This window comes from Schistocerca nitens, chromosome 9 (assembly GCF_023898315.1).
Source record: "Schistocerca nitens isolate TAMUIC-IGC-003100 chromosome 9, iqSchNite1.1, whole genome shotgun sequence".
NCBI lineage: Eukaryota > Metazoa > Arthropoda > Insecta > Orthoptera > Acrididae > Schistocerca > Schistocerca nitens.
This window is the reverse complement of record NC_064622.1, coordinates 157,054,703-157,076,511: the sequence shown is the minus strand read 5'-3', so window position 1 is coordinate 157,076,511 and position 21,809 is coordinate 157,054,703. Positions and strand designations below refer to the sequence as shown.

Sequence of the window (21,809 nt, the reverse complement as noted above, 5' to 3'; positions counted from 1 at the left end):
AAATTTTAATCAGTACCCTAATGTTTCTAAAAATAAATTTTATGCAAAACAATTACTGTTTTGTTTAATTTGTTTGGTTTCAGACGTCTAAAGCTTTTTAGTACATGGAAACGTATGCGCAGGACCCTCTATAAGGAAAAAATGTACAATGAGGTAGAAATATTAGCTTGGCTAATTATCAGCAGTTAAATTCTGAATGGTGTTCAATATTTTATACTTACTGTACTTAAATTTGTTCGTCCTCTTATTCTGATTCAAATTCACTGTTGGTGCTTTCACTCAGTTGTTTAAAATTTATTCCACTATAGCATCTCTGAAATATTGCTTAGGGTAGTCTTTTGTGCACTTCTCCTCCATGTGTCTTCAGCATTTTGACAGCTCTTCTATTGTGATGCAGACCAGAGCTTCATGTATTAGACATTAAATATTGACAATCGTGAAACTCACTCCTTTTTGCAATATTACTGTGAATGTAGTGACTGAATGTTACTATTAATCCTGCCCAAAGATCCACAGTAGCAGAAAAGCATTTGTTTGCTATAGTTTCGTAGAGGTAGCCATTGTTTGCTATGATAATTAAACACTGGTCTGATAGGGCAGTACTGTAACAGTAGAACGTTTCAGCAGAAGGATTTCCATGTCAACCAGTACATGGCAGCAGCAGTGCCATCTGCATTTGACAGCACTCCCAACGGTGGCTGGCCACACTATAGGTGGACACATACATCGCACTGGAGAAAGTGGTACAGAAGCAGGAAGAGGTAACATTTATGAGTTTTCATCTGGAGGGTGCTGCACGTACTCAGTGGTGCCGGTTGAGGTTGTACCTGTCTGGTGGAGGTCTCTTGCGGTATTAGTTGTGCACCTTTTACTTCGTACACAGTTTACATTCTGTTTAACTTTAGCCCATACCAACTCGATAGGACTGTACTGATAGTTATATGACAGTAGTTGGGCAACTTCATTTCTATATCTTTGCTAGGTGGTTCAACTCATAGACCTCCATCATACCCTTTACCTCTTACTTGGATAAAAGTTCATATTTAGCTTCAGCAGGGGTAAACTGATGCCCTTCTTCTGCTTTACACCAGTTTAAAGATGGTGGTCCATCAGCTGGCATGGAATGGTAGCTGGCTTTATCCATTACAATACGCAACCTTCATCCTGTGAGCACAAGAGATTAATGAACCAATTCTTGATAGACATAAGAGACCAGTGTGCTACTTGGTATTGTGATGGCAGCTATAGACTCCCAAAGTAAAAGATAGGAGATGGCAGCAACACAAATTGGTGTAGTTGGTGTAGCATTAGAAATTATTTTAAAAAGATGTAAAATTGTATTAGCACATTAGCTTTGTATGTATTATTAGTAGAATTACCTCCTGTGTAACTTAGCTTGTGCATGTTGAACGCAAAATACAAACAATGCCAATAATTTGCAGGCAGTGGAACTCATCCTGAAACCAAGAGATGGTGAGCCACTACGTTTTTTAGCTGAAGCTCGTAAAGTTTGGTGGGAGACAAGGGATCCAGCTAAGGCAATAAAAATTCTACGCAATAAGGACAAGATGATCGAAGGGAAATTGCTTCTTGGACTCAGCCGTCATGGACCTAAGAACTATTTAAATGCTTTGGATAATGTAAGTGTACCTGTAAGAAACTATTATTGAAAATTATCTTTGTTATTTTTTATTGTGATCCTAAGGAGATTGATGCTTTGGTAGTAGATCTGATGCTTTGTTAGTAGATCTTGCGGAACTACAGTTTTGTCTGTTGTGTAGTTATAATTTCTAGTAATTCAAGGTATATATCATAAAACCCATTTTTATTGAATCTGAGGACCCAAATGCTTTTTCCTTAAATGGGTTTTATTCCCAAGTGCACGGAAGGAGTGATCACAGAAAACATCCTTTTTTTTAAACAAGAATAGTTTTTTTGCACTTTGAATATTGTAGTGACAAATATTAGAATTGTTATGTCTTCATTTAAAGAAGAAAAGTAGTATGTGATGAAAAGTAATTTCTGATATCATGAGTTCCTTGCACAACACTTGATGCGAAGGCCTCCTCTTCTTCTTGGTCTGTGTTATTGTTACCCCCACTTCCTAGCTCAGAGTTCCTTCACAAGTTCTGCAAACCTCTTACATTCATCTCAGGCATGAAAGTCAGGACATTGTCAGCACAACAGACAAGGTCCTGGAATATCATATTTTCAGGAATGTCTCTGGTGCTATTCCATTCTTCTTCTGGAACAATGGTTTCTTTAACAGCAACTGATGTACACAATGAGCTTTTGCAAAACAATTTAACACAAGCTGTTGTGTTACATAGTTCCAGGTAGCATCAAACATACGCATAGCCTGTAGAATATTGAGTACCCCATCACTTACTTCCTCTCAAGAAATGAAATTGACTTCCGTGGTGCAGCTGCTACTCTGTATTTGGCTTTAACAAAGTGTATTATGCCCAGGTTCAAAGGCTGCAGATGACTTCTGCAGTTCAGAAGAGGAAACACATCATTTACATTTCTCAGAAATAGTGCTTCCTAGGGATTTACAGGCCATAAGTCGATAGTAAGTACTATTTCCCTCTCTGCTGTAGCCATTTTGGTATCTTAACTGCCTGAGAAATCTTCGATTTTTGACATCATCCAGGCATTGCCATTGTACTTGTAAGTACAAGGTTAGTGTTCTTATGTGTTTGAAACACCAGGAAGTATTAAAATTTTCTGTTACTAGTGGAGGCAACTTTTCACTTCTGTTGCTATTTGCTCACAGCACTGCAGTCATCCTTTTCTAACTTCCTTCCTTCCTTAGAACACATTTTTGCAGGAAATAAATTGCCGGTTTCATCTGTGTTGAAAATATGTCTTGGCTTAGAAGCCTCTATCAGCTGTGGTAATGTAATGTTTTTACAAAGGTTTACACTTTCTGTGCCCGTAGCCTTACTTTCCCCACTCTCACTCTGAAGTGAGAAATTATGTTGTTCTTGTAAAATGACTCAGTCAGCCATTCGATGCACTTTATTATTCAACACTGGTCTTGAGGACTATTCAGGACTATTTCATGAGCCTTCTGTTGAAGCATGTTTTCACTTGTAGGAATGCTCCCACCTTTCATTGAAACCATTTTAAAAGAATGTTTTCCACGTCATTCAACATTGACATGGTAAGTGTCCTTTCTTTTTGATCCAGAGGAAACACTAGCTGTGGTATTTTAGGGCACTTGTTTCTTTTTGAGTATGCACAATGAAGATGATACCAAATCATGCTTCTTTGCCATGTCAGAAAATTGTACATTAAGACTATCTAGATGTCATCGATTATCATCAGCTTTTGCTAAGTTGTAAGCTTTCTGTGAATGCAGACTATAAATCTACAAAAGTAAAGCTGGTAAATTTGACAGTAAAAAACTTCATCTCTCAGCTCGCTCTTTTTAGACTGGGTGACTGACATCAGATGACATGACCCAGATTGTACGGTAGGCAGAGCAGAAATCTGTTTCTGATTTGTGTAATATATTTGCCAGTATCACTAGAAGGGAACTACAGTTATTGACTGAAAAGGTAAGAACTAGGTACTTGCTGACCGAAACAATGAGTTACCATTTACTTCTTTCACTTAACACAAAGTATGACCTCTGTGAAACTGAAAGAAATTAGAAACTTACTTGGATACGTTATGAATTGCGTAAAAACTGGATTTTAGTTTGCAGAATATTTCATATTTATTCCTTAAGAGTATACTTCCCTTAAAGCTGGGTTCATTAAAAGTTGGAATGAATAACACTGTTCTTACAGGAGTTTTGCTGTGGTCAATGGAAATATTTGTTAAAAATGGGATTCCCTTAAAAGCAGTTTTGTTAATTTTGGGGTTTTACTGTAATTTTATCTCTGTATTAAGCTGACAAATCCATTATCATTGTAAAATGTTTGGAAGAAAAAATTGCTAATACTACTACTAAAGCTAGGAAATTGAAGTTTGTCAGTTATGGGGAGGGGGATGCAAAGTTCTGGTACTGCTAGTGTGGTGAAGTACTGTTAAGTTGAAACCTGCCAATTTGATAGATGCTTTACTTACCTACTATCGACTGTCTACCTTTACTTACCTACTATCGACTGTCTATTGTCAGTGGATGTGACAAGCCTGTTTAATACTGTTTTGACAACTACCTACAGGCAATGTTTCAGGCTAATTAAGTATACTCATTGCCTAAGACTTTGTGGGCAAAAATACTTCGCAGCAGTCTGGTATGGTTTCAGATGGAGGACTTCACAAATGGAGGCTTGGGTGATACTGCAATAATTTTTAATGTTAGTTTTTTGTCCTTTGCTGTTCAGCAGTGAATTTTTCCACCATCGTATGTCTTGTACACACTAGAGTTAGTGATTATAGAGTTTCAGAATGTGCCCCCATCCACACACACACACACACACACACACACACACACGTGCGCGTTGCCACCCAAGCTCTTTTGGGAAATATGGTGGCTGAAACAATGTAACTGTTCTGTGTTTTTGTCAAACAATGATGAACAAGCATTCCATGAGATCATCTACCAGGTTTTCCATTTTTTGCAAATAATTCATGTTAGTGTTTTGAGCCATGTCCACTTAAACTGATGGCTTGGGTAGTATTCATGCCTGTCAGCACCTGCCTTCTGTGGAATAGAAAGTTATACTTTCTGCTTTAAGTCTTTCGGTATTTTGCTTGCCTCATATAACTTGCATATTAGGTAGAATAGTTTTTTTATGATACACCTTCCAAGGATCTCAGTAAGTCTGAAGGAATGTCACATACCCCATGTGCCTTGTGTAACCTTAGGTCTTTTTGTACTCTGTCAAATTCTTCTTGCAGCGTCATATTTCCTATTTCTACAGATCTGCTGCTTCTTCCCTTTCTATAATATTGGTTCATTTTCATAGTATAGCTCTCCTACATATTCCTTCCACCTTTCAGCTTTCTCTTTGTTAATACTGGCTTGCCATGTGTCGTCTCTTTCCTCCAAAGGACTTTTTCATTTTCCTGTAGGCAACGTTTATTTTTCCTACTCACGCATACTTCCACAACCTTGCATTTATCCTTTAGATCTTACTACTTTGCCAGTAAGAAATATGTCAATCTTATTTTTTAGACACCTGCATTCCCCTCTACTTGCTCCCCTTGCTGAGTTTTTATATCTTGTTGTTTCATCTGTTAAATTTGATCTCATATATTACCAAGGAATTCTGCTGTGCCTTCTCTGTTAACCTGTTTGATTCTCTGCTGCTTCAACACAACTTTAAGCAACAATCCACTAAACATTTCCTAAAATCTTTAACTATTTATATCTTGGACTCAGATTTTGGACAGCTTAGTTTTATTTCTGCCAGGTATGCACGTGAAATATTTCAGTCAGACAAGAAAGGGTCATGTTAGGAGCACTTTGCCAATTGATGTGGATTGATCCAGATATGAACTGTATGCCAAGAAATTGGTTGAGCAACAGTTTAAAATCTAACCACGCTGTTGCTTAAATTAGGTGGATGACTAAACTCATAATTCTGTGTTGCGTAGGTATGGCAGAGTGGTAAAGTGCCAGACTATATCTCTTTCATTGTAAGAAGAAACTTGATATAAACATTACACTATGTATTCTTTCACATTTGCTGGAACCTCATTGGGATTAGTTTCACATGACGCTGGAGCCAAGCACTCTTGAATACAGTCAAGTTTGATGATAAGCATAAGTTTTATGCTGGGCGTAATGCGTACATCGACTCAGCGATGACACAGGGCAACAGCTTTACCAGTGCATTTAACTTGGGTAGCATTGGCCAGCCAAGTGGTTCAACTAATATGCAGTGATGTGAACAGTTGCAGTTAAGATATCATGAGAGGAGAGAGAAACAACATAGCAACCAATGTCATTTAATTTTCAAACAGAATGAAATAATAAATGATAAAATCTGGCAGAACAATTCTTAGGTGACCAGACGGAAAACATAACATGCTCTCGACTTTAACTAAAGTAGTATTGTAATTAAAAACAAGAGTGATGAAAATTGCTAACTTACAAACACATGGTAATTTTTCTGCGAGAGCTGTGTGTGATGTAAAAGCATATTCCAGAGATTTCACCATGTACAGTGAAACCCCTACTTTAAGTTTTTATGCAATCCAAACTTTTAAAAATGCAAAATTGAGGAAAATGTAGAATCATGGTTAGTGTTAACCTCCAAAATACAAGCAAAAATATGTGTAATTGGCATACATGATTAAAAATTGTAATCCTTGCCAATACATCCTATAATCAGTATTTTTTTTTTAAATAAAAACCAGACATGTAACAGAAAATAAGAACTCATCAAAAAATTGAAATTGTTATCTAGGTACAAGGTAATCAAGCTGTTTTCCGACATGCTATGACCACAAACTATATGTCAGAACATGTGTGTTTGAGAGATTTTCCCTTTGCACTCATCGAGAAAAAAGCAAAAATTGATAAACATGGCGAATTAAATTGAAAAGTGTGAAATATGGTGAAAGGCGTCTGAATCTAGGTGGGGGTGTGTTTTTTCCTTGTGTAACCAATACTCTGGTGATGCAAGGGCAGTGGCGTATAGTGTATTTATTGTAAACTTTTACTTGTTCATTGTGCTGAGCGGTTGGAAGTGGAGCATTCTGCAGTGTTGCCAGTGCGCGCCATTTGCACTTCGAACTCATCGCTTGCTGTAGTGCAACACAGAAGGTTTAATGCAAGCGCATATACACGCACAGGTTTTCCCATCATGTGTGGTTCTTACTTATGCCAGTGAATATGAAATAAAGTTCAGCCTGCTGTGATTTAAGTGTTTCTTTGTCCCAGCAATCCATTACATCTATAACAATTGCTACCATTATAGCACATTAAACACCATTGAGGACTGCGACAAAGACAAACAAGCCATCGCACAACTGTTCAGTTAACGTATCCTGTTAATTGTGGCGCCGCATATAGCAAATGGAGTAGCTTACATTGGCTGCAGTTGTTAGAGGCACAATACAGTCCAGATTCTATCAACAGGCCCCAAACCGAAATTTATGTAAAATTAATGCACAGTAGTGAAGAACGTACATGATGTAAGTATATAAATTAAACCTAAGTGGAAGCCAGTCACTCCATTTGCCATACACTGATCATATCAGCTGTACTATGGAACACGCCAACAAATAAGCTTGCTCTTTATAAATTTTGTATGCATTGCATTAGTTTGACATCATCTTGCTGTGCGGGTATAGACTTCAGGCAGAAAACAAACATCTGAGATGTTACATACCTCTGAGGTGGTGTAATCCAGCAGTTTTCACTGTATTTGATAGTTTTCAGTTTATTTCACCATATAGGCTATAAATGTTTGCTATTTTTGAGTTTAACATAAAATGAAAGGGCCCTCAAAACTTGACAGTACTATGTTGTGAAATGGCTCAATTACTATTATATCATCAGCAAAAGTGATAATCTTTTCAATTACGTACCCTAGATTATTACTAGTGGCAAAATCCACTTTTTCTTCCTAATAGGTCCATTATATGATATAAAATTTTGAAATTTGTTTCATGTTTATTTATGGATTGGAAATTTAGTTATGTCAGTTGATGTTATAAGTGTTGGTTAAATTGTTACCTAGGAGGAGGAGAATGAAATTCTTGCATCAGCTGTGATTTACAGCTTCTGTGCCTGTTTATTTATAATCCAGTGCTTTAGGAATTTTGAATGTTACTTAGGCCAAGATCTGTAAACTTATGACATAGTGAGCTAAACAAAAATGACATAGTGAGCTAAACAAAGTGTGCAAGTTGTGTGGTGGCTACACTAGATGTTGGGTCATGTAAGAAGTCGCCAGCCGATAAGAGTTCACTGGCTGGAAATGGCCAGTGTTTCATTGATTCTGACTGAGCACATCTTTTGTGATTCAGTGTTTGAATTTGGAAGGTTGTGATCAGTATTGGAAATAGATGCAAAAAGTCAAGACTGAATTATAAGTGGTACAAGAATAGGTGGCAACTGGGACCCTTTGTCATGTATCGGCACAATCCAGAACACTTCGCGTCAACTCGTGTTTTTCCATTGCTGTCGCTACCTACCAGTTGTCGTATCATAACTGTGCAGTGAAGCTAAAATCTGTGGTGTGAACGTTTTGTTTTTTATGCCACTTACATCCTGTTCAGTCACATCAAATTTCAGTAGGGAGAGAACGAAATAGTCAAGCAAGAGTGTAGAATTGAGATAAACCTTACTTGGAAGAAATGTAAAATCAGAGAATTGTTAACATTGATGTTATGGGTTTTCCACAGAGGTTTCAATTTTATGGCATTAAAATCAAATAAAAATACCTAAAATCAGAGAACATAAGATGAAAATTAAATATTGAAGCCACTCAAGGTATAACAATCAGTTATCTGGTAATATCTGAACTGCTTCCATATCTGACTCTGAGGAATGGATTGAGGAATGCATTTCAGTGCTGGAACTGTCATGTACCATGTTGATAATGAGGTGATCAACAAGTGTGCTAGATACCATGAAAATTGTTGTTTTCCATGTTTCTATGACACTTACCACTCTGGCTCATGTGAGACCACAACTGTAGTATAAAACAATGGACATATCCAGATAAAATGCCTTTGGTTTTTTCATTTTTCTTCACAAAATTTGTGTAAGGTTTTCCTAACTTAAACAATCTTTAACAGTATTTTATAAATTGTCGATAATTAAGAATTTATATTTGCAAGCAAAACTGGAATTTTATGTGCAACATGTAATTGGAAACAAAAAGACACTCATCTTTCATAGGTAAATGATGATTAAATATGTGATAATTAGCGTGTATTTAATGACTTTCATATTTGAATGACATAGGTATTCAAGCTGAACAAAAACAGGTCCACAGTGAGATTTGGTCAAGTGCTCAATAGTATAGTTGTATATCGTACTCCATTGCTACCAATTGTGCTATATATGTCATATCTGGTACTTTTACGTATTCAGTAAATACTAGGCCTCAAAAAACCTTCAAAGCAGATTTTGCTTGTAATCTTATGAAAAGCATTAAGAACTTGTCTCGCGCCATGTGTTAATGGTGTTAGGCGCACGTATTTCAGTACAAATCGGGAAGGAGTGTCAACCATTTTCACAGTACATATTAACAGTGTAACAATCAAGCACAAGTAGTGTCTACAGAGACTGCATCTGTATGCGATTTTTGAAGTGCAAACTACATAGCTAAAGTATGATTAAGAAAAACACTGATGCCTGTTAATACATTAGAATATTCTAAAGTTTCACGTGCAGCGACTTCGTAATAAGATACCTAATACATTCGTTGGTCCTATTTCCAAGAGTGTAAAAACATCGGTGTATGTGTGCTATGGCTGCTGATCAGTCATCGCGTTTGTGTTTGGGTTTGTTATTATAGTGAATGAAATATTCAAATCCAAAGGCTTATTCCTTGATCAATCCTAGAGTTTTATGGGTCACTTCTCACTTCTTTCACCTCTGGCAATGTTCGTTGGTGTGAAAAAATTCAGACTTCCATCATGGTTTGGAATCCATGTTAAACTGTAGTGCCCCCTGTAACTGGTGGTGTCAGTCAGTTCAGAAGAGGGGAGGAAGGCAATGGCATACTACATTCAACAGGACCATGCGTTGTGGCATCCAGAACAATATTTGGCCATATGACGTCTTTACTTTTTGTAGGAGTAAAATGTGGGAAGACAAAGGTTCATTTGATCCCAGGTTTCAGAAAAGCGTAGCCCTGAAGAAGAAATTGATGTGTAAAAAGAGGTACACATTGTTTTGTAGGAATGTCTGAATGGATTCCGCTTGTAATCCATGCGATTCAGGTAAGTGTGAGAATTGAAGGCAGTTACTATACTGGTTACTTACTCATGTATTGAGCCAACTGTTTCAAACAGTGGCCACGAATACAATGAATTTGGTGTAGGGAGGGTTTCTTGTTGAAAAGCGGGAAGTTCAAAATTATGTCTGTGCTGTTCGATGTGTTTCAGATTTCGTGAAGAACAGAGTTAATTTTCTCTGAATTTTACGTTACCTTAATGAAGGGCCTTTAACATGTCAAAATTTATTCAGATGATCCAGAATGGATTGTGAATTCAAGTCTCATAGAAGCTCTGATTGTTGTAATTCTTCTAATGCTTAACTTTCTCTTGATGTATGGATGAAAGTCTGGTTGCAAAAGCTAGCTTACAGGCCTTGATAAGCCTTCCTCTTGTTGCTGTCTGGTAATGTGTACCTAAATGAATGTTTCAGCAACTGTTACAACAACATCATGATAAAAGCCATTTGCAACAGTGACTGCATGTACATCTAAAATTGTGGCAGCATGATCAGTTAACTTAAGACAATTTTATTGAAGATTACAGTGGCTGCATAACTTCGTGATTTTGTAGATGGATTCTGGTTTCATTCAAGATGATTCACTTTTTACATGATTATTTATTTTGTTACTATTATAATTAATTTTGATTGTTTTTAACCTGACAGATACCTCGCGGTACCCGTCTTATGTATCTGCATTCATATCAGAGCCTTATATGGAACAAAGTTGTGTCAAGGCGCATGCAGAAGTTTGGTTTACAGCCTATAGTAGGTGACCTGGTGCTTCAGGGTGAAGAGAGAGCAGAACCAGTTGAATTACTAGAAGTTGGTGACCATGATGCCACAGCTACTCAGCAAACAAGTAAGAAAGTGATTCACATACAGTTTCAAGGAACAAGAGTTACCATTGCTAACTGTAATAGTAGTATTGCAGCAACAATTAAAAGAAAATAAGGAAAAAAAATTGTATTCAAGATATTACTTCTATGTAACCATATGATTTTAATTTCTGCTTGCCTTTCAAATTGAAAGACACATGTGAAAATATTATGTAGATGGAAGTGGGGTATCAAATGCTACAGTGACTTGAAGAGGGTTATTTTAATCATGCAAACCATTCTTTTCATTTAACCACTAGCAGACTTCCCTGTGTACTGTGTAGAGGTACATCACTATTAAATCATATTTGACACTGACAAGGGGAGATCCCCCAGCGACGAGATTGACTTTCTGAAATCATCTATTCAGTGATGTAGGATAAGGTCCCCGGTCTCTCACCCTGCCACCATTCACACTGATGAGCACTCATTTGCGAGTAATCATAAGGGGGAGGGGGAGTTTAGAATTTTACACGACGCTCTTCAGCTTTGATAAAGGGATATTTAGTAGACTAGTTGTGCAGCGTAATGGTTAAAGTATAGGCAACATATATAGGAGATTGTGGATCAATCTCTTCAAGCGATTTAAAATCTTTTATGTTTAATTCTTTATCAAAATGACTTTGATCATTATTTTTATTCAGTTAATAGGGTTAAATGTATTTTTTATTTCTTTTCCTTCACCACATCATTTTATTCGATGTATTAACTTTTTCAAATTGCTCACATTTCCTCTTCCTATCATTCTTTTTCCACTTAGAATTGATGAGAATGTGATTGTAATTGTTTTTGTGTGTTAACTTCGATTTAATTTCATGTGTTTTATCACCCTATATTTTTGTCTATGTTATTGCATTCATTATTTCCATTCCTCATTTTGCTTTAGTTTTGTTTGCTTTATAATCCCTTATTTTGCTTAAATTGTCATCTGCCTTACTTTGCCCATAGTGGAACGACAATGTTTTAAATATTTTTATGAAGTTATACAAAAAAAAGTGCATCTTGTAACTAAAAATACGCTTTTGACTCAATAGCACAGTAATGTAAATGTTATTCAGTGTTTTGTTTTCTGACCGATACATTGGCACTTTGCAGTATTTAAATATTATGTATGATAGACAAAAAAAACAATCAAATTTATGTTGATAAAAATGATGGAACAAAGCAGTAGAAATAAAACAATTACATTTAATCAGTTAATTGAATGAAAATAGTGATCAAAGTAATTTTGATAAAGAAACATAAAAAATTTCAAAGCACATGACGAGGTTTGAACGCACAACCCTTTGTCCACGAGGCCTGTACTTACCGTGACACTCCACAACCTGTCGGCAACATGGTTGTTTTTAAATTTGAAGAGCATCGTGCGAAATTTCCGAAATTTTTTTCATCAATTATTCGCAGATGAGGGCTCGCCAGAGAGAAAGGCTGCAGGATGTGAAATTTAGGACCTTAACCTACATGACTTTATAGGTGAATTTAAAAAGTTGATCCCACCGCTGAGGACCTCTCCTTGTGAGTTAATGAATTTTCATTCTAATGCCTCAGCAAGTGTCTCTTAACAGTGGGCACAAAAACATAGTAAGTCATTCTTGAGAACATTTCAAAATATTTTAGCCTCATGTTTCTTTATAATGGTTTGTGAAAATTAATGAAACATTTACAGTGGAATCTCGTTAGTACATTCCTCAGTACTGTAGGGTGTGAAAATGTGCATAGAGACAGTACTATTGAACCTCTGCAAATTAGCTACTCATACAGATTGTTTACTGTGATAGAAATGATGCGCATAAGTAGTTCGTGTAGGTTGGAAGTAGCTCTGACAACATCAGACTTCTGTAGCAGCCCAACAACAAACCGAATTGTGTGTAACTCAGTCACCAGTGCCATTTCTAGTCGCAACCAACTGTTGCTTCATCGGGAAAGACGAAAGGATGTGGGTTTTAAGGGAGAGGGTAAGGAGTCATTCCAATCCCGGGAGCGGAAAGACTTACCTTAGGGGGAAAAAGGACAGGTATACACTCGCGCGCGCGCGCGCGCACACACACACACACACACACACACACACACACACACACACACACACACACACACATCCATCCGCACATACACAGACACAAGCAGACATTTGTAAAGACAAAGAGTTTGGGCAGAGATGTCAGTCGAGGCGGAAGTACAGGGGCAAAGATGTTGTTGAAAGACAGGTGAGGTATGAGCGGCGGCAAAGTGAAATTAGCGGAGATTGAGGCCTGGCGGATAACAAGAAGAGAGGATATACTGAAGGGTAAGTTCCCATCTCCGGAGTTCTGACAGGTTGGTGTTAGTGGGAAGTATCCAGATAACCCGGACGGTGTAACACTGTGCCAAGATGTGCTGGCCGTGCACCAAGGCATGTTTAGCCACAGGGTGATCCTCATTACCAACAAAGACTGCCTGCCTGTGTCCATTCATGCGAATGGACAGTTTGTTGCTGGTCATTCCCACATAGAAAGCTTCACAGTGTAGGCAGGTCAGTTGGTAAATCACGTGGGTGCTTTCACACGTGGCTCTGCCTTTTGATTGTGTACACCTTCCGGGTTACAGGACTGGAGTAGGTGGTGGAGGGAGGGTGCATGGGACAGGTTTTACACCGGGGCCGGTTACAAGGGTAGGAGCCAGAGGGTAGGGAAGGTGGTTTGGAGATTTCGTAGGGATGAACTAAGAGGTTACGAAGGTTAGGTGGACGGCGGAAAGACACTCTTGGTGGAGTGGGGAGGATTTCATGAAGGATGGATCTCATTTCAGGGCAGGATTTGAGGAAGTCGTATCCCTGCTGGAGAGCCACATTCAGAGTCTGATCCAGTCCCGGAAAGTATCCTGTCACAAGTGGGGCACTTTAGGGGTTCTTCTGTGGGAGGTTCTGGGTTTGAGGAGATGAGGAAGTGGCTCTGGTTATTTGCTTATGTACCAGGTCGGGAGGGTAGTTGCGGGATGCGAAAGCTGTTTTCAGGTTGTTGGTGTAATGGTTCAGGGATTCCAGACTGGAGCAGATTTGTTTGCCACGAAGACCTAGGCTGTAGGGAGGGACCGTTTGATGTGGAATGGGTGGCAGCTGTCATAATGGAGGTACTGTTGCTTGTTGGTGGGTTTGATGTGGACGGACGTGTGAAGCTGGCCATTGGACAGGTGGAGGTCAATGTCAAGGAAAGTGCCATGGGATTTGGAGTAGGACCAGGTGAATCTGATGGAACCAAAGGAGTTGAGTTTGGAGAGGAAATTCTGGAGTTCTTCTTCACTTTGAGTCCAAATCATGAAGATGTCATCAATAAATCTGTACCAAACTTCGGGTTGGCAGGCCTGGGTAACCAAGAAGGCTTATTCTAAGCGACCCATGAATAGGTTGGCGTACGAGGGGGCCATCCTGGTGCCCATGGCTGTTCCCTTTAATTGTTGGTATGTCTGGCCTTCGAAAGTGAAGAAGTTGTGGGTCAGGATGAAGCTGGCTAAGGTAATGAGGAAAGAGGTTTTTGGTAGGGTGGCAGGTGATCGGTGTGAAAGGAAGTGCTCCATCGCAGCGAGGCCCTGGACGTGCGTAATATTTATGTATAAGGAAGTGGCATCAATGATTACAAGGATGGTTTCCGGGGGTAACAGACTGGGTAGGGATTCCAGGTGTTCAAGAAAGTGGTTGGTGTCTTTGATGAAGGTTGGGAGACTGCATGTAATGGGTTGAAGGTGTTGATCTACGTAGGCAGAGATACGTTCTGGGGGGGGGGGCTTGGTAGCCAGCTACAATGGGACAGCCGGGATGATTGGGTTTGTGAATTTTAGGAAGAAGGTAGAAGGTAGGGGTGCAGGGTGTTGGTGGGGTCAGGAGATTGATGGAGTCAGGTGAAAGGTTTTGTAGGGGGCCTAAGGTTCTGAGGATTCCTTGAAGCTCCGCCTGGACATCAGGAATGGGATTACCTTGGCAAACTTTGTATGTAGTGTTGTCTGAAAGCTGACGCAGTCCCTCAGCCACATACTCCCGACGATCAAGTACCACGGTTGTGGTACCCTTGTCCGCCGGAAGAATGACGATGGATCGGTCAGCCTTCAGATCACGGATAGCCTGGGCTTCAGCAGTGGTGATGTTGGGAGTAGGATTAAGGTTTTTTAGGAAGGATTGAGAGGCAAGGCTGGAAGTCAGAAATTCCTGGAAAGTTTGGAGAGGGTGATTTTGATGAAGAGGAGGTGGGTCCCGCTGTGACGGAGGACGGAACTGTTCCAATATATATATTTGCAGATGATGCAGTTATTTGTGATGATGGAGTTCTATCTAAAAGAAACTGCTCAAATATTCAGTCAGATCTCGATAAATTTTCATAGTGCTGCAAAAATTGGCAACTTGCTTTAAATGTTCAGAAATATAAATCTGTGTGCTACACAGAAAAAGTAAGTTGTATCCTATGACTAATGTCAGTGAGGCACTGTTGGAATCAGTCAACTTTGACAAATACCTGGGTGTAACACTGCGTAGGGATGTGAAATGCAATAACCACATAAGCTCAATGGTGGGTAAAGTAGGTGGTAGACTTCGGTTTATTGGTAGAATACTGAGGAAGTGCAGTCAGTCTACAAAGTACATTGCTTACAAAACACTCGTGCGACTGGTCCTAGAATGTTGCTAAAGTGTGGGGGACCCGTATCAAATAGGACAAAGTGGGATATTTAACGTTCACAGAGAAGGTAGCACGAATGGCCACAGGTTTGTTTGATCTGTGGGAGTGTCTCACAGAGATAATGAAGGAACTGAATTGGAAGAGTCTTGAAGATAGGCGTAAACTATCCTGAGGAAGTATGTTCACAAAGTTTCAAGAAGTGGCTCTAAATGATAACTGTTGGAATATATTAAAATCCCCTATGTATCACTCACACAAGAACTGCGAGAATAAGATTAGAATAATTACTGCCCGCACAGAGCCATTCAAACAATCATTTTTCCTCTGCTCCAAACGTGAATGGAACAGGAAGAAATCCTAATAGCTGGTACTGTGGGACATGCCCCCTGGCACACACCTTGTGGTATTTTGCGGAGTATAGATGTAGATATTCGAACAATTTTTGTGTGCCTGGGATGCAAGGTTGGGTGTTAAAAATAAGAAAATCCTGTTTATTGTCTATGAAATGTAAGTGTATTGTTTTTTTTCCTTCCAATTGTGCAAGCCACCTTCAGCCACTTCAACAGGGTCTTAATAAATGCCTGAAATAAAAGAACACAAAGATTCTAATACAGAATATAGTGGACAGTCTTGATACTACATCTACATGGTTACTCTGCAATTCACAATAAAGAGCTTTGCAGAAAATGAACACTTAAATCTGTCTGTGTAATCTCTGATGTCTATTATTATTATTATTATTATTATTTCTCCATACGTAGATGGGTGCCAATGAAATATTTTCACACTCGGTAAAGAAAGTTGGTTATAGAAAGTTCATGAGAAGATCCTGCCCTAGCAAAAAACACCTTTTTTTTTTTAAATGATTGACACTCCTATTCACATATTGTATCCGTGGCACACTCTCCCGTATTTTGCGATACTGCAGAATGAGATATCTTTCTTTGAACTCCTTGTATGTGCTCCATCAATCCTATTTGATGCAGATCCCACACCACACAAACTCCGGAAGAGAATGGACAAGCATAGTGTTGGCAGTCTCTTTAGTAGATCTGTTGGGTTTTTTAAGCATTCTGTCAATAAATTGCAGCCTTTGGTTCTCTTTCCTCACAGCGTTATCTATGTGATCATACCAATTTAAGTTATTCGTAATTGTAACCCTCAAGTATGTAGTTGTATTCATAACCTTTAAATGTGTGTGATTTATTGTGAAAGTGAAATTTAGCAGTTTTCTTTTATTACTCCTGTGCCTGACTTCATAGTTTACATTATTCAGAGTCGAGCCATTTTTCACACCGTGCAGATATCTTGTCTAAATCGTTTTGCAGTTGGTTTTGATCATCTGGTGACTTTACAGTATAGTAAATGACAGCATCATCTGCGGACAATCTATGAGGGCTACTCAGATTGCCTCCTTAATTATTCACGTAGATTAGAAATTTAAGAGGGCCTGTTAACACTTCCTTGTGGAATGCCAAATATGGCTTCTATTTTACTCAATGACCTTTGGTTGGTTGCTATGAACTGTGACTTTTCTGACAGGAAATTATGAAGCCAGTCTCACTACTGAGATGATACTCCGTAGGCATGCAATTTGATTAGAAGTTGCTTACGAGGAATGGTGTCAAAAGCCTTCTGAAAATTGAAGAAAATGGAATCAATTTGGCATACCTTGTCAATAGTTTTCATTACTCCATGAGAACAAAAATCTAGTTGTTTGACAAGAACAATATTTTCCAAATCTATATTTCCTTTCTTGGGTATTGGTGCGGCCTGTGCAACTTTCCAGTTTTCAGGTATGGATCTTTCATCGAGTGAGCAGTTGTGTATGATTGCCTAGAATGGGGCTATTGTATACCTAACTGGTATGCAATCAGGACCGGATACCTTTCATTTATAAGTGATTTAAGCTGTTTCACTGTGCAGAGGAACATTGAGGATATCTACTTACTCGTGTTGGCAGTTGTTCTTGATTTGAATTCAGGAATATTTCCTTGGTCTTCTTTGGTAAAGGAATTTTGGACAACCATGTTCAGTTACTCGCTCATAATACAATGAGAAATGTTACTATCTTGGACATTATGCATTTTATGGAAGTGTCTGGGGTTCTGTGCAAGATAGCATGATCTCAGATCATTTAAAGAAGGCTGGGTTTCACCAGATACTTACAGAAGACCTTTATGCCAGTAAACAGGAATTGCAGCTGAGCAATGGCAGCAAGAAATGGGCAAGAAGAAAACACTGTCTACCTCCCTCAGCTTCGATGAATACATTGAATGTGACAAAGGTGTTGGTGTCTTGTCAGTCCATGACAGTTGAAGCTCCTATTAAAACAGATGGCAGAGAAATAATAAGAAAGTGAGGATAAGGATTAACAAGAACCTTTGGCAGTTCCTACAGTGTCAATAGTTATTAAAGCAGTGGACACAGTAAAGAACTGTTTTTGGTTTTTTCAGTCGACGAAGAATTGATGAACGTATTACCTAAGATGGACAATACAATAGTAAAGTTAGACTGAAAGAAATAGTCAACCATTGCTAAGTTTTTCAAACCTTTGTGAAAACAGGACTGCACACAATATCTTACTGTGTTATAGTGTAGTTAGGCTAGCAAGATGTACGAGGTATCATTAGTTTGTTGAAGTGGCAATCTCTTATTAGATTACCATTAGTGATTCACCGATACAGAGACAGTAAATGAACAATGTGTTTTTGTTTTGAGAACAGTAGTAAAAATTTCAATTTTGGAATATTTTTATTTTTTCTGGTTGTCATACCAGGTTTATATTTTCAGTGCTAGAGGCTACACTCTAAAGTTGCATGACTTTCTTGTGTTCCAGTTGGGTGATGGTAGAAGTGCACACAGCCATTATATTGGGGTAGCCAGTGTTACTGTATTTACGACATTTTGGCTTCTTGTATACTAACATGTAAATTAAATGTTCTTGAAGAAATGCATTTTCAATTATACTTTAATGGGATAGCTTGTCAGGAAGTTCGGCATGCCCAAAATATGGTACCCTTAATTCTGAATTTTTACTAATGAAAAAATCGAATCTTTATCAGATTAGGTATTTTTCAGTAGTATGTTTTCTCACTTGTGACATTCAAAATCTGTGATCTTTCTAAATGTGCTAGCGAGATTCCACAGTATTTCAGAATTTTATGGGATGGTGACAGTGAATTTTCTTAGTACTTCATGTTTAATAATGTTCTATTTTTGTATAAAGGAGCAGGTTTTTCCATTGGTTTCCTCACAGTCATGTATCAGTCATTTTTCTGTGGGTCCCTCTCCTTTCTCCATTGTTATCACAAAGTCTTAAAACTTTATTTGCCATAATTCGTGTTTCATGTATGCATCAGTTTGCCCATATGAAAGATAGTCTAGCTTCTTATGTACTCACTGTCCTGTTTTATTGTTTCCTTTTCTACTTAACTGATCCTGCAACCTAGCAACCCGGTCTTACTCCTTGTTTAATTTATTCATCAAATTCCCTCTCCTTTTCTTCCCCTCCTCTTAATTTTAATGCTGACTTCACCTCTCCTTTACTCGCATCTAATCTGCTCCTCTATTCTAACTTCATCTTCTTCTAACTTCAACAACATGGTGGATAGATTACTACTCACCATTTAAAGGCGGTGTTCAGTCTCAAATAGATACAATAATAGAGTGCTGAAATAATGAATCTTTTGGACTGTCTTTCTGTAGTGGAAAACACACACACACACACAAACACACACACACACACACACACACACACACACACACACACACACAAATCCACAACTAAGTCTGTCTGACGAAACAGCAATCTGCTGGGATGGGTGGTGTGGGTAAGTATGAGGCATGAGGTAGGACGGGAGAGGGATAGCAGAGTGGGAGGACGGGGTGGGTGCTAGTGCTACCTGTTACAGCATGCAGGGCCTTGGTGGGAACAGGATAGGACAGTGAAGCGCAGTGTTGAGAGGCAGTGCCTCAACGGATTGGGGACATGGTTATACAGAAAAAGAATGAGGAGAGAAGTAGAGGTGGGGCAAAGGCTTACAGGTGCATTGGCGGGATAGAAGACATGTCGTACGTCAGCAGTAGCAGGAAAGGGTATAGGTAGGTGGAAGACGGGACTAATGAAGGTTTAGGCCAGGGGGCTTACGGGAACAAAGGGCATGTTATAGAAAGAGTTCAAAGTTGTGCAATCCAGAAAAGCTGACGTGGGTAGGAATAACCCAGATGGCATGGGCTGTGAATCGGCCATTAAAGTGAAGCATGTAATGTTGAGTGGCATTTTCAGCAACTGGATGGACCAGCTGTCTCTTGGCCAGTTTGATGATGGCCATTCATGTGGATAGACAGATCTCTTGTTCCTTGCATTTGTAGTCTTCTACCACCTCCCGCATACCCACTATACAGCCACATAGGTGCACTCCTCTCATGACTCTGTATCTCTCAGGACTGGAGCAACTGAATCATATTGTCTGAGAGGGTCTTGACTGTCTACCATTGTGGCCTCAAATAAGGAATATACTCCCCATCCCTCTCACAGTGGTGTTCCACTGCCCATCGAATCTACTTATTATCCTTGTTCATCACTACTCCATTCCTGCATCTTAGCCCCTTGTATCATAACTTGCATCCTTGCAATAGATCTATATGCAAGACCTGTCCCATACATCATCCCACTACCAGCTACTCTTGTCCTTTCACAGACACCTCCTAGCCCATCGGAGGCGTGGCTGCCTGTGAAGGGAGCCATGTGTTCTACAAACTAAGCTGCAACCACTGTGACACTTTCTACGTGGATATAACTAACAAGCTGTCTGTGTGCATGAATGGCCCCTGGCAAATTGTGGCCAAGAAACAGCTGGACAACCTAGTTGCTGAAATTGCTGCCTAACTCAGTGTACTTAACTTTGATTGCTTCACAGCTTGTGCCATTTGGATTATTCCTACCACCACCAGCTTTTCTGAATTGCTCAGGTAGGAACTCCTAACCTGTTCTTCAACCCTCTCTAGCCCCTGTCTCCCACCTACCTATCCCCTTCCATGCTCCCACTCTAGTATCACAAACGTCCTCTAACCTACCAGAGCCCCTACAAGTTCTTTTGCCTTGTTCTCGTATCCTCAAGCATAGCTCCTGATACTGCACCAAACAGCCCTATCCTGTCCCCTCCAAGACCCTGCATGCCCCAACAGACACCACAAACATCTCCCACACTTACTCTGCTGTCCCTCCCCCTCCCACCTCCATCCGCCTCATGCCTTCTCCTTACACCTACAACACATCTAAGCAGATTGCTGCTTCGTCAGATGCAGTCACAGTTGGCCTCCAGTGCCCTGAGACAACCGCCATGTGTTTGAGAGTTGTGCTAGTGTAAATATGTGTGTTTTTCTGCTGAAAAAGGACTTTCTCCAAAAAACCTTCAATATTTTAGCAGCCTTTTTCAACATGCCTGTCAGGTGACTAAACACATCTTCTGTGGTGAGTCTATCCTTTCCATAGTGTTGTTATTTCAGCCTGGACTTCCCATTGTTCGACTCTTTTGACTTAAACATGTTTTGGGCTAGTACAGGGTGGCTAACCAGGGACTCCTTGATTTTAATATTAAATAACATGAAAACAAAGATTGGTGGAAGAATGCAATGCAACAGAAGGTACATGTATTGTGAAAGCAGTGAGAATATTATACAGCAGTTCTGAAGTAATAGTTAAAAAAGCTACTAACAGATGCACTGTAATAGCAATACCTAATGCCTATAAATAATACTCCAATGCCCAGGGTGGTGACATCCACTTTTAAGAAAGAGGCCAAAATCAAATTCTATTGAATGTATGTTTCTGGTACTGGAATATAACAGGTTAAAATACAGTATTACAGCAGCAAGGTGCAGTTTTCAATGACGATTTAATGTTCCAAATGGCACGATTCAAAAACTACTCACAAGTCCTCTGGTAGATTTGAACGGGCAGGCAGTGTGAGTGACGATTAATGGAAATGGTGGTCCAGGCCAACTTAAATTTGTCCTGAAAATGTCGCCACAATTTCGAGATTTACTCAGAGATATCAGAGTAAATCTATCTGAAGAACTGCATCACAGGCTGTTTTGAAGCATTTGTGGATGTGTGCAGTTGAGAAACAATCTGTGTGTGTTTCCAGTCACAAGGTCAAACCTTTACATGCTCTGGGGGCAAAGGGCTGACTTTGCAAACCAGAGTCTTACATTAATTGGTGATAAAGGATTTGGTGTTTTCTGCATATGGTTCACAGACAAATCAAACTTCAGCGTGTGAATGAATGTATGAATAAAGAAAACCGGCGATTTTGGGATTCCAAAGACATCCATTAGCGTGAAGTGAAACCACTGCGTTCTGCCAAAATTACAGCTTGAGCTCCAGTATGCATCAGAGGCTGTATTGGTCCTTTCTTCAAGCAAGAAACA

The 21,809-nt window shown here is 39.2% G+C and overlaps 1 protein-coding gene across 1 annotated transcript in view; it reads left to right on the top strand.

Moving 5' to 3' along the window:
* The window catches only part of LOC126203787 (uncharacterized), a 140,850-nt gene that overhangs the window by 66,553 nt on the left and 52,488 nt on the right, over positions 1–21,809 (top strand). The window contains exons 8-9 of the mRNA XM_049938154.1: positions 1,443–1,640; positions 10,523–10,718. Coding sequence (XP_049794111.1) covers positions 1,443–1,640; positions 10,523–10,718 — 394 coding nt within the window. The remainder of the gene's footprint in view (positions 1–1,442; positions 1,641–10,522; positions 10,719–21,809) is intronic.